The sequence below is a fragment of the Bombina bombina genome, chromosome 1, assembly GCF_027579735.1.
Source record: "Bombina bombina isolate aBomBom1 chromosome 1, aBomBom1.pri, whole genome shotgun sequence".
Lineage (NCBI taxonomy): Eukaryota > Metazoa > Chordata > Amphibia > Anura > Bombinatoridae > Bombina > Bombina bombina.
The window spans coordinates 66043066-66057447 of record NC_069499.1 but is presented as its reverse complement, the minus strand read 5'-3'; the positions used below and the strand labels follow the sequence as shown (position 1 = coordinate 66057447).

Sequence of the window (14382 nt, the reverse complement as noted above, 5' to 3'; positions counted from 1 at the left end):
GCTGTTAGGCTCGCGGGGGCTGAAAATGCTTCATTTTATTGCGTCATTCTTGGCGCGGACTTTTTTGGCGCAAAATTTTTTTCTTGGTTTCCGGCGTCATAAGTGTCGCCGGAAGTTGCGTCATTTTTGATGTTTTTTTGCGCCAAAAGTGTCGGCGTTCCGGATGTGGCGTCATTTTTGGCGCCAAAAGCATTTAGGCGCCAAATAATGTGGACGTCTTTTTTGGCGCTAAAAAATATGGGCGTCACTATTGTCTCCACATTATTTAAGTCTCTTTGTTTATTGCTTCTGGTTGCTAGAAGCTTGTTCACTGGCATTTTTTCCCATTCCTGAAACTGTCATTTAAGGAATTTGATCAATTTTGCTTTATATGTTGTTTTTTCTATTACATATTGCAAGATGTCCCAGATTGTCCCTGAGTCAGAAGATACTTCTGGAAAATCGCTGCCTGGTGCTGGAGCTACCAAAGTTAAGTGTATTTGCTGTAAACTTGTGGTATCTGTTCCTCCAGCTGTTGTTTGTAATGAATGTCATGACAAACTTGTTAATGCAGATATTTCCTTTAGTAATGTTACATTACCTGTTGTTGTTCCATCAACATCTAATACTCAGTGTTCCTGTTAACATAAGAGATTTTGTTTCTAAATCCATTAAGAAGGCTATGTCTGTTATTCCCCCTTCTAGTAAACGTAAAAGGTCTTTTAAAACTTCTCATTTTTCAGATGAATTTTTAAATGAACATCATCTTTCTGATAATGATTCCTCTGGTTCAGAGGATTCTGTTTCAGAGGTTGATGCTGATAAATCTTCATATTTATTCAAAATGGAATTTATTCGTTCTTTACTTAAAGAAGTCTTAATTGCATTAGAAATAGAGGATTCTGGTCCTCTTGATACTAAATCTAAATGTTTAAATAAGGTTTTTAAATCTCCTGTATTTATTCCAGAAGTTTTTCCTGTCCCTGATGCTATTTCTGAAGTAATCTCCAGGGAATGGAATAATTTGGGTAATTCATTTACTCCTTCTAAACGTTTTAAGCAATTATATCCTGTGCCATCTGACAGATTAGAGTTTTGGGACAAAATCCCTAAGGTTGATGGGGCTGTCTCTACTCTTGCTAAGCGTACTACTATTCCTACGGCAGATAGTACTTCCTTTAAGGATCCTTTAGATAGGAAAATTGAATCCTTTCTAAGAAAAGCTTACTTATGTTCAGGTAATCTTCTTAGACCTGCTATATCTTTAGCGGATGTTGCTGCAGCTTCAACTTTTTGGTTAGAAGCTTTAGCGCAACAAGTAACAGATCATAATTCTCATAGCATTGTTAATCTTCTTCAACATGCTAATAACTTTATTTGTGATGCCATCTTTGATATCATTAGGGTTGATGTCAGGTATATGTGTCTAGCCATTTTAGCTAGAAGAGCTTTATGGCTTAAAACTTTGAATGCTGATATGTCTTCTAAGTCAACTTTGCTTTCCCTTTCTTTCCAGGGTAATAAATTATTTGGTTCACAGTTGGATTCTATTATCTCAACTGTTACTGGAGGGAAAGGAACTTTTTTACCACAGGATAAAAAATCTAAAGGTAAATTTAGGTCTAATAATCGTTTTCGTTCATTTCGTCACAATAAGGAACAAAAGCCTGATCCTTCACCCACAGGAGCGGTATCAGTTTGGAAACCATCTCCAGTCTGGAATAAATCCAAGCCTTTAGAAAACCTAAGCCAGCTCCAAAGTCCACATGAAGGTGCGGCCCTCATTCCAGCCCAGCTGGTAGGGGGCAGATTACGATTTTTCAAAGAAATTTGGATCAATTCAATTCACAATCTTTGGATTCAGAACATTGTTTCAGAAGGGTACAGAATTGGCTTCAAGATAAGGCCTCCTGCAAAAAGATTTTTTCTTTCCCGTGTCCCAGTAAATCCAGTGAAGGCTCAAGCATTTCTGAAATGTGTTTCAGATCTAGAGTTGGCTGGAGTAATTATGCCGGTTCCAGTTCTGGAACAGGGACTGGGGTTTTATTCAAATCTCTTCATTGTACCAAAGAAGGAGAATTCCTTCAGACCAGTTCTGGATTTAAAAATATTGAATCGTTGTGTAAGGATACCAACATTCAAAATGGTAACTATAAGGACTATCCTGCCTTTTGTTCAGCAAGGGCATTATATGTCCAAAATAGATTTACAGGATGCATATCTGCATATTCCGATTCATCCAGATCACTTTCAGTTTCTTAGATTCTCTTTCCTAGACAAGCATTACCAGTTTGTGGCTCTGCCGTTTGGCCTAGCTACAGCTCCAAGGATTTTTACAAAGGTTCTCGGTGCCCTTCTGTCTGTAATCAGAGAACAGGGTATTGTGGTATTTCCTTATTTGGATGATATCTTGGTACTTGCTCAGTCTTCACATTTAGCAGAATCTCATACGAATCAACTTGCATTGTTTCTTCAAGATCATGGTTGGAGGATCAATTTACCGAAAAGTTCACTTGATTCCTCAGACAAGGGTAACCTTTTTAGGTTTCCAGATAGATTCAGTGTCCATGACTCTGTCACTAACGGACAAGAGACGTCTAAAATTGATTTCAGCTTGTCGAAACCTTCAGTCACAATCATTCCCTTCGGTAGCCTTATGCATGGAAATTCTAGGTCTTATGACTGCTGCATCGGACGCGATCCCCTTTGCTAATTTTCACATGCGACCTCTTCAGCTCTGTATGCTGAACCAGTGGTGCAGGGATTACACAAAGATGTCTCAATTGATATCTTTAAAACCGATTGTACGACACTCTCTGACGTGGTGGACAGATCACCATTGTTTAGTTCAGGGGGCTTCTTTTGTTCTTCCGACCTGGACTGTGATTTCAACAGATGCAAGTCTTGACAGGTTGGGGAGCTGTTTGGGGGTCTCTGACAGCACAAGGGGTTTGGGAATCTCAGAAGGTGAGTTACCAATCAATATTTTGGAACTCCGTGCAATTTTCAGAGCTCTTCAGTCATGGCCTCTTCTAAAGAGAGACTCGTTCATTTGTTTTCAGACAGACAATGTCACAACTGTGGCATATATCAATCATCAAGGAGGGACTCACAGCCCTCTGGCTATGAAAGAAGTATCTCGAATACTGGTATGGGCGGAATCCAGCTCCTGTCTAATTTCTGCGGTTCATATCCCAGGTATAGACAATTGGGAAGCGGATTATCTCAGTCGCCAAACGTTACATCAGGGCGAATGGTCTCTTCATCCAGAGGTATTTCTTCAGATTGTTCAAATGTGGGGATTTCCAGAAATAGATCTGATGGCTTCTCATCTAAACAAGAAACTTCCCAGGTATCTGTCCAGATCCAGGGATCCTCAGGCGGAAGCAGTGGATGCATTGTCACTTCCTTGGAAGTATCATCCTGCCTATATCTTTCCGCCTCTAGTTCTTCCAAGAGTAATCTCCAAGATTCTGAAGGAATGCTCGTTTTTTCTGCTGGTGGCTCCAGCATGGCCTCACAGGTTTTGGTATGCGGATCTTGTCCGGATGGCCTCTTGCCAACCATGGACTCTTCCGTTAAGACCAGACCTTCTGTCACAAGGTCCTTTTTTCCATCAGGATCTCAAATCCTTAAATTTGAAGGTATGGAGATTGAACGCTTGATTCTTAGTCAAAGAGGTTTCTCTGACTCTGTGATTAATACTATGTTACAGGCTCGTAAATCTGTATCTAGGAAGATATATTTTCGAGTCTGGAAGACTTACATTTCTTGGTGTCTTTCTCATCATTTTTCCTGGCATTCTTTTAGAATTCCGAGAATTTTACAGTTTCTTCAGGATGGTTTGGATAAAGGTTTGTCTGCAAGTTCCTTGAACGGACAAATCTCTGCTCTTTCTGTTCTTTTTCACAGAAAGATTGCTAATCTTCCTGATATTCATTGTTTTGTACAAGCTTTGGTTCGTATAAAACCTGTTAAGTCAATCTCTCCTCCTTGGAGTTTGAATTTGGTTCTGGGGGCTCTTCAAGCTCCTCCGTTTGAACCTATGCATTCACTGGACATTAAATTACTTTCTTGGAAAGTTTTGTTTCTTTTGGCCATCTCTTCTGCTAGAAGAGTTTCTGAATTATCTGCTCTTTCTTGTGAGTCTCCTTTTCTGATTTTTCATCAGGATAAGGCGGTGTTGCAAACTTCTTTTCAATTTTTACCTAAGGTTGTGAATTCTAACAACATTAGTAGAGAAATTGTGGTTCCTTCATTGTGTCCTAATCCTAAGAATTCTAAGGAGAGATCATTGCATTCTTTGGATGTAGTTAGAGCTTTGAAATATTATGTTGAAGCTACTAAGAATTTCCGAAAGACTTCTAGTCTATTTGTTATCTTTTCCGGTTCTAGGAAAGGTCAGAAGGCCTCTGCCATTTCTTTGGCATCTTGGTTGAAATCTTTAATTCATCATGCTTATGTCGAGTCGGGTAAGACTCCGCCTCAAAGGATTACAGCTCATTCTACTAGGTCAGTTTCTACTTCCTGGGCGTTTAGGAATGAAGCTTCGGTTGATCAGATTTGCAAAGCAGCAACTTGGTCTTCTTTGCATACTTTTACTAAATTCTACCATTTTGATGTGTTTTCTTCTTCTGAAGCAGTTTTTGGTAGAAAAGTACTTCAGGCAGCTGTTTCATTCTTCTGCTTATAATTTCAGTTTTTTTCATTATAAGATTTAAACTTTATTTTGGGTGTGGATTATTTTCATCGGAATTGGCTGTCTTTATTTTTTCCCTCCCTCTCTAGTGACTCTTGTGTGGAAGATCCACATCTTGGGTAGTCATTATCCCATACGTCACTAGCTCATGGACTCTTGCTAATTACATGAAAGAAAACATAATTTATGTAAGAACTTACCTGATAAATTCATTTCTTTCATATTAGCAAGAGTCCATGAGGCCCACCCTTTTTTTATGGTGGTTATGATTTTTTTGTATAAAGCACAATTATTCCAATTCCTTATTTTTTTATGCTTTTGTCTTATCACCCCACTTCTTGGCTATGCGTTAAACTGATTTGTGGGTGTGGTGAGGGGTGTATTTATAGGCATTTTGAGGTTTGGGGAACTTTGCCCCTCCTGGTAGGAATGTATATCCCATACGTCACTAGCTCATGGACTCTTGCTAATATGAAAGAAATGAATTTATCAGGTAAGTTCTTACATAAATTATGTTTTTTTTCAGGGCTGCTTTTTATTCCCAGTCCAGCCCTGGCTAAGGATGTTCCTCAGTATGTTTTGAGCATAATTGTGCAAGATAAGAACTAGCAGTATAACAGGCAATCTAGCAATTACAATAATTTTTACAAAGTTAGTGGCAAGTTCTTATTAAGGAACAGGAGCATCTCTGCATGTTCAGCTATAAGTCTGTTTCTGCTATCAGTAAGGAGGTTTGACGCTAAGCTGAACAGTCTTTCACTTTTCACACTACTGCATGGGTCAGATATTTTTGGGCCATTAAATCTGTTTATTAACTGCCCAGTACTTCAGGGGTTTGTCTCAAGAGGTACAGTGATCTCTCCCAGGTAGGCTTCCAGCTGTTAAGTAGCAGCTTTTTGAGCACTGCTCTGACGTACAATAATACGAATAACAGCAGTTTGTATTGGCAGAAGAGAAGTGAACAATTTTTAGTTCAGTCTCCACTCCAGATTAAAATGAAATGGGAACATGCAGTTTGAAAAACGCCACAAGATGGCGTATGGGTAGGAATTGGAGGTATCGGTGCATTTGCATGAGTACATGCAAATACTAGGTATCTGTATCGGTGCAACCCTACTTACAGATCACAAGGATGTCCTACAACAGTGTTTCTCAAAGTTTTTGTAGCAAGTACCCTACAGCCATAGCATTGTTCCAGAAGTACCTAAATTAAATATTTAATAAGATGTTAAAAATAATAGTTTGAGGCTTGAAAGTAAGAGATAATGCTGTCCTGTTTTTTTTAAAAAGTCTGTCATTGAGTGCTGTCTACTTACAGCATGCCCGATCGCAGCATTGCTGCTGTGCAGGGTAAAGCAACCGAAAGCTTTATCCAGCATGCCATGTACCGTACAATCAGATTATTTGTGATTAGACAGTGCGCCTGTGACATGCTTGTGAAAGTGGAACTGCAGAGGATGGCGAGGAAGAGAGTGTAGTAAAGTTTAGAGGGTTTAAACTTTAACCGCTAGGTTAATGTTACCAAACATACTTTGACTGGCCCTTTGTTAGTAAGACATGTGTTTAGTAGTTATTAGGTAAACCCTGCTGAGGACAAATATGTAGCAGGTTTAGCCTTTATGCATTAGTAGGGTGCATTTCAAGTTCTGAGAATTAAACATTGTTAATTTGCATGAAAATGGTGGAGGGGGAATAATGAAAATATATTAAAGAGCTGTTTGTTATACATAGCTAAAAAATTCAAGGTATTTTACAGTCTTTTAAATGTAATTATGCACATTTTAATGTTTTGTGTTTTTTTTTTTTGGTTTTTTTTCTTGTATAATTTCTCCAGTGGATGAATACATTTCTGTTGCAAAGGAGAAACATGGCTACAACATGGAACAGGTATAAAACTTATTTTTATGTACATCTTCCTAACATGTAAAAGTTAAAAGAAACATCAGCTGTATGCCATAGCAATAAGGCTATCTATACAAGTATGGTAAAATTGTATTGAGATATGTGGGTGAGTCATGCAAATGTCTTAAAGGGACAGTCTAGTCCAAAATGAACTTTCATAGGACGTGCAATTTTGAACAATTTTCCAATTTACTTTTATCACCAATTTTGCTTTGTTCTATTTGTATTTTTAGTTGAAAGCTAAACCTAGGATGTTATTATGCTTATTTCTAAGACTCTGAAGGCCGCCTCTATTCTCAAAGCATTTTGATAGTTTTTCACCACTAGAGGGTGTCAGTTCATGTGTCATATAGATAACACTGTGCTCATGTAGTTACCTAGGAGCCAGCACTGATTGGCTAAAATGCAAGTCTGTCAAAAGAACTGAAATAAGGGGGCAGTTTGCAGTGGCTTAGATACAATTTAATCACAGAGGTAAAAAGTGTATTAATATAACTGGTTATGCAAAACTAGGGAATGGGTAATAAAGGGATTATCTATCTTTTAAAACAATAAAAAATTATGGTTTAGTCTGTCCCTTTAATTTTATTTAGAGGCTTTGATTTATTTTTTATTAGCCATTAAATGTCTTCCCTGTACTGTTTTGTTTCATAAAAACGTTTGCTACCTTCCATAGTAGTCAAATTAAAGGCATTTATAGGAACTAGCAGTAAATACTTTTAATCCCCTGCTATTTGTACTAACCATATTTAGTTAGGCATTATGTTTGTCTATTTCATAGTGAAAGAACTGGAAGGAGGACAGAGAATGGTTATATCTAGAACTGTATAGCAATGTAGAACAAGTAGCAGTAAAGTGCCTTACTTTGCTTTCAAATTCCTTAATATGAGAGTCCATGGCATCATTGCTTACTGTTGGGAAATACTGAACCTGGCCACCAGGAGGAGGCAAAGACACCCCAGCCAAAAACTTAAATACCTCTCCCACTTCCCCTATCCCGCAGTCATTCTTTGCCTTTCTTCACAGGAGGATGGCAGAGATGTCAGAAGATTCAGAGTAGGTACTTAGGAAGGGTATCTGCCCTACGATATGGGACTGGAGTTTAAAGTAGTCTTGTCAGCCTCTCACTGAGAGCATTGATGAAAGTTAGTCTGGAGATGCAGGGAGAGTCTTTTTGTGAACCCATCCAGACTGCCTGCTAACAGCTCCTAAGCAATCAGCATTGACAAGTTTCACTGCCTGATTGTTTTTTCACTCAAGTCCATGTCCGGAACGATGCTACAAGACTGTCGCACCTGAGAGGCTGTGTTTCTGGATTCTGGTAAGATAGTTTAAATTTTTGCATATTTTGAAAACGCTAGAAGACAGGGTCACGGTGTGGCTCCTTTTATCTTAAGAGTCATGGGTTAATATCTGAGGGGTATTATTGAACAGTGGGGATTAGAGCTGCAACAACTAATTGGCATAATCAATAATCGATTATGAAAATAGTTGTCAACGAATCTCATAATCGACTAGTTGGTTTGCAATTAGTTGGTCTGTGCACAGCACCAGCTACTTCACTCCAATGAGCTCCTGCACATGGTATTGTGTTTTATGGATATACCCTTAGCCTAAAGGGTGTCTACAGACATTTTACTTTTCACTTTTTCAGGACACTATAGGTTTCTTTTTAAGTTTACATCTACTCCTGTCTTATGTGCAACCCAGAAATAAGTCATAATGTGTATTGTTTATATTAAATCAGGTGATTTGGGACTATGCTTTGCATGATATAGTGCCAAGCTTGTTATTTAAACCTAACCCTAGATTGATGACATTTGGTATATGAATTGATGTCACTATTACCTGTTTGCACAATTTTTAGCAGATTGCTTGCTATTGCTGATTATATGTACTCTATAGATACATGTGTAAGGCTGTATCATTTTACTGATATATAGTCTTTAGCCCTTATATATATGTGATAGTTTTTTAAGGCCCTCTCACTGTGAGTACAGGTTGGGAGGGGCCTTTTTTCCATTAGTTTTTGCAGCTTGAGACATGCAGCTTCCCTGAAGGAGTCCCCTGAACATATAGGACCTCTCTAAGGGGTTTTTGTGCCTTGCAAAGTCGTTGTATGGGCAGGTAGGGCCACAGTAGAGCTGTGGCAGTTTGGTGTGACTGTTTAAAAACGTTTATCGTTTTTTTGATCCGGTTTTGAAACTAAGGGGTTAATCGTCCATTTGCAAGTGGGTGCAATGCTCTTTCAGCCTATTATACACACTGTAAACATTTCGTAAGATTTACTGCTTTTTTCACTGTTTTAGCAGTTTCTGTGATTTTTTTCTCTTAAAGGCACAGTACCGTTTTTATTTTTTGCTTGTTCAGTTATTAAAGTGTTTTCCAAGCTTGCTGGTCTCATTACTAGTCTGTTTAAACATGTCTGACATAGAGGAAACTCATTGTTCATTATGTTTAGAAGCCATTGTGGAACCCCCCTCTTAGAATGTGTACCAAATGCACTGATTTTACTATAGATTACAAAGACCATATTCTGGCTTTAAAAAATTTATCACCAGATGAAATTGACAAGGAGGAAGTTATGCCATCTAACTCTCCCCACATGTCAGATCCTATAAATCCCGCTCAGGGGACGCCAAGTACATCTAGCGCGCCCATTGCGTATACCTTGCAGAACATGGCGGCAGTTATGAATCATACCCTTACAGAGGTATTATCTAAAACTGCCAGGATTGCAGGGAAAGCGAGACAGCTCTGGGACTAGAATAAATACAGAGCTCTCTGACGCTTTAGTAGCTATCTCTGGTACACCCTCACAATATAATGAAGCTGAAGCAGGGGAGCTTCAATCTGTGGGTGATTTTTCTGATTCATGGAAGATACTTCAATCTGATTCTGATATGTATACATTTAAATTTAAGCTTGTACACCTACACGTATTGCTCAGGGAGGTTTTAGAAACTCTGGACGACTGTGACACTATTGTAGTCCCAGAGAAATTTATGTAGATTGGATAAATACTATGCAGTACCTACTTACACTGATGTTTTTCCAATCCCTAAAAGGTTTTCTGAAATTATTACTAAGGAATGGGATAGACCAGGTGTACCATTCTCTCCCCCTCCTGTTTTTAAAAAGATGTTTCCTATAGACGCCGCTACACGGGACTTATGGCAGGTGCCTAAGGTGGAGGGAGCTAAGCGTACCACTATCCCTGTCGAGGACAGTTGTGCTTTTCTAGATCCAATGGATAAAAAATTAGGTTTTATTCTCCTGCTTCTTGCATGCATTGCCCCAGTTAGTGCTGCCGCAGCTTTCTGGTTTGAGTCCCTAGAGGAGGCTCTACAGGTTGAAACCCCGTTGGAAGATATTATTGACAAGCTTAGGGCCCTTAAGCTAGCCAATTCATTTGTTTCTGACGCTGTTGTTCATTTAACCAAGCTAACGGCTAAAAATTCAGGTTTTGCTATTCAGGCGCGTAGGGCGCTATGGCTTAAATCCTGGTCAGCTGACGTGACTTCAAAGTCTAAACTTCTCAACATTCCCTTCAAAGGACAGATCCTATTCGGGCCTGGACTGAAGGAGATCATTTCTGACATCACTGGAGGAAAAGGTCGCGCCCTTCCTCAAGACAGGTCCAACAAATTAAGGACCAAACAGTCTAGTTTTCAGCCCTTTCGAAACTTCAAGAGTGGCGCAGCTTCAACTTCCTCTAACACAAAACAAGAGGGAACTTTTGCCCAGTCTAAGCCGGTCTGGAGACCTAACAAGGCTTGGAACAAGGGGAAACAGGCCAAGAAGCCTGCTGCTGCCTCTAAGACAGTATGAAGGAGCAGCCTCCGATCCGGAAATGGATCTAGTAGGGGGCAGACTCTCTCTTTGCCCAGGCTTGGGCAAGAGATGTCCAGGATCCCTGGGCATTGGAAATTGTGTCCAAGGGTTATCTTCTGGAATTCAAAACCTCTCCCCCAAAAGGGAGATTTCATCTCTCACTTTTATCTGCAAACCAGATAAAGAGAGAAGCATTCTTACATTGTGTTCAAGACCTCCTAGTTATGGGAGTGATCCACCCAGTTCCGCAGGAGGAACAGGGACAGGGCTTTTATTCAAATCTGTTGTTCCCAAGAAAGAGGGAACATTCAGACCAATCTTAGATCTCAAGATCTTAAACAAATTTCTCAGAGTCCCATCCTTCAATATGGAGACTATTCGAACCATCCTTCCTATGATCCACGAGGGTCAATACAGGCACTACTAGTTTGCGGCTCTTCCCTTCGGGTTGGCCACGGCACCAAGAATCTTTACAAAGGTTCTAGGGTCCCTTCTAGCGGTCCTAAGGCCGCGGGCTATAGCAGTATCCCTTTACTCAGACGACATTCTGATACAGGCGTCGACTTTTCAAGTTGCCAGGTCTCACACGGACATTGTTCTGGCATTTCTGAGGTCGCATGGGTGGAAAGTGAACGAAGAAAAAAGTTCTCTATCCCGTCACAAGAGTTTCCTTCCTAGGAACTCTGATAGATTCTGTAGAAATGAAGATTTACCTGACAGAGGCCAGGTTGTCAAAACTTCTAAATTCCTGCCGTGTTCTTTATTCTACTTCTCGCCCTTCAGTGGCTCAGTGTATGGAAGTAATCGGCTTAATGGTAGCGGCAATGGACATAGTGCAGTTTGCCCGCCTACATCTCAGACCGCTGCAACTCTGCATGCTCAGTCAGTGGAATGGGGATTACACAGATTTGTCCCCTCTACTAAATCTGGATCAAGAGACCAGGGATTCTCTTCTCTGGTGGTTATCTCGGGTCCATCTGTCCAAGGGTATGACCTTCCGCAGGCCAGATTGGACAATAGTAATGACAGATGCCAGCCTTCTGGGCTGAGGTGCAGTCTGGAACTCCCTGAAGGCTCAGGGCTTGTGGACTCAGGAGGAGACACTCCTTCCGATAAACATTCTGGAACTAAGAGCGATATTCAATTCTCTTAAGGCTTGGCCTCCGCTAGCTGCGGTCAGGTTCATCAGAGTTCAGTCGGACAACATCACGTCTGTAGCTTACATCAACCATCAAGGGGGAACAAGGAGTCCCCTAGCAATGTTGGAGGTTTCAAAAATAATTCTATGGGCAGAGGTTCACTCTTGCCATCTATCAGCTATCCATATCCCAGGAGTAGAGAACTGGGAGGCGGATTTTCTAAGTCGACAGACTTTTCATCCGGGGGAGTGCGAACTCCATCCGGAGGTGTTTGCACAGTTGATTCAACTTTGGGGCAAACCAGAACTGGATCTCATGGCGTCTCGTCAGAACGCCAAGCTTCCTTGTTACGGGTTCAGGTCCAGGAATCCCAAGGCAGCGCTGATAGATGCTCTAGCAGCGCCTTGGTCTTTCAACCTGGCTTATGTGTTTCCACCGTTTCCTCTGCTCCCTCGGCTGATTGCCAAGATCAAGCAGGAGAGAGCTTCGGTGATTTTGATAGCTCCTGCGTGGCCACGCAGGACTTGGTACGCAGATCTGGTGGACATGTCATTCTTTCCACCTTGGACTCTGCCGCTGAGGCAGGACCTTCTACTTCAAGGTCCCTTCAAACATCCAAATCTAATTTCTCTGCGTCTGACTGCTTGGAGATTGAACGCTTGATTTTGTCAAAACGTGGTTTTGACAAAATCAAGCGGTCATTGATACCTTAATTCAGGCTCGAAAGCCTGTCACCAGGAAAAGCTATCATAAGATATGGTGTAAATATCTTCATTGGTGTGAATCCAAGGGTACTCATGAGTAAAGTCAGGATTCCCAGGATATTGTCTTTTCTCCAAGAAGGATTGGAGAAGGGATTGTCAGCTAGTTCCTTAAAGGGACAGATTTCTGCTGTCTATTCTTTTGCACTAGCGTCTGGCGGATGTTCCAGGCTTTCAGGCGTTTTGTCAGGCTTTAGTTAGAATCAAGCCTGTGTTTAAACCTGTTGCTCCGCCATGGAGTTTAAATTTAGTTCTTAAAGTTCCTCAAGGGGTTCCGTTTGAACCTCTGCATTCCATAGATATCAAGCTTTTATCTTGGAAAGTTCTGTTCTTCGTAGCTATCGCTTCGGCTCGAAGAGTTTCACAGTTATCTGCCTTACAGTGTGATTCCCCTTACCTGATATTCCATACAGATAAGGTAGTGTTGCGTACCAAACCTGGATTTCTTCCTAAGTTGGTATCTAATAAGAATATCAATCAGGAGATTGAAGGATTAGGACACAGTGACGGAACTACAAAGAAGAAAAGTCTATTACACAATCTTGACATGGTTCGTGCTTTAAAGTTTTATTTACAAGCTATTAGGATTTTCGTCAAACATCTGCATTGTTTGTTGTCTACTCTGGACAGAGGAGAGGCCATAAGGCTTTGGCATCTTCTCTTTCTTTTTGGCTGAGAAGCATAATCCGTTTAGCTTTTGAGACTGCTGGCCAGCAGCCTCCTGAAAGAATTACAGCTCATTCCACTAGAGCGGTAGCTTCCACATGGGCTTTTAAAAATGAGGCCTCTGTTGACCAGATTTGAAAGGCGGTGACTTGGTCTTCGCTTCATACTTTTTCTAAATTCTACAAATTTGATACTTTTGCTTCCTTGGAGGCTATTTTTGGTAGAAAGGTCTTGCAGGCAGTGGTGCCTTCCGTTTAAGTTCCTGCCTTGTCCCTCCCTTCATCCGTGTCTTTTTCTCTTGTGGTGTATCCAGTCCACGGCCAACCCTGTCATTTTAAGGCAGGTGTTTTTTATTTTTAAACTACAGTCACCACTGCACCCTATGGCTTCTTCTTTTTCTTGCTTGTCTTCGGTCGAATGAGCTATATAAACAGCTCTGCTGTGGGTGTCCTCTTGCAACTTCCTGTTGGGAAGGAGAATATCCCACAAGTAATGGATGAACCCGTGGACTGGATACACCACAAGAGAGAAATTTATCAGGTAAGCATAAATTGTTTTTATTTTTAATCGAAAAAAATAATCGGCCGATTAATCGATTATGAAAATAATCATTAGTTGCAGCTGTAGTGGGGATTAATCAAATGTGATGCTTTGTGTGATTTATTTAGCTCTTAGACTGTTTGTGGCTGGAACGCACAGGTTTTTATTTTCACTTTAAACGCTGCGCAGCTTGTAGCTTGGTACGCTTTTCTCATAGAAGGGGCGGACCTACCTTGCGCACCATGTGACCGGGATTGGTCTCACTTTTATTTCCTCTTTCCTGACCAAGCTGGCTGTCTGAGAAGATGCTTTTTCTCTGTATTGTCTGGGTCTAGGAGGTGGTGAGTGCCCCAGCCATTGGGAGTATAAAGGTGCCGTTTTTTGAGAAATAAGATTTTTATTTTCTGTGTCCTACTGTCATTAGCTTAAGCTATGGAGGATTCTGAGATACTAGAGGGTACTTCCTCTATTCCAAATAGTGATACCCGTTTATATTATGAGGAGGCCTTGGTATGCCCGCTCTCAACTATGTTCCACATGCCTTGAACATGTCATTAGGTCTAAGAAGGTTAACTCCTTTAGTACCACTGCTGATACCGAAGTAATGTAAGTACAGCCTTTAAATGCAGTGAAAGCGACTGGTACCAGGCTGATTGATAGAGATATATGCTAAGGTATGTGCAGTAATATATTTTTCTAAGGAATGGAATTGACTAAGAAAATACTGCTGATACCGAAGTAATGTAAGTAAAGCCTTAAATGCAGTGATAGCGACTGGATCAGGCTTATTAATAGACATACATACTCTTATAAGAATGTGTTTTAAAACGTTTGCTGGCATGTTTAATCGTTTTTAAACATA

General features: G+C 40.6%; 1 protein-coding gene across 1 annotated transcript in view; it reads left to right on the top strand.

Moving 5' to 3' along the window:
* The window catches only part of RCOR1 (REST corepressor 1), a 334186-nt gene that overhangs the window by 113821 nt on the left and 205983 nt on the right, over positions 1-14382 (top strand). Inside the window, exon 4 of the mRNA XM_053697429.1 lies at positions 6513-6565. Coding sequence (XP_053553404.1) covers positions 6513-6565 — 53 coding nt within the window. The remainder of the gene's footprint in view (positions 1-6512; positions 6566-14382) is intronic.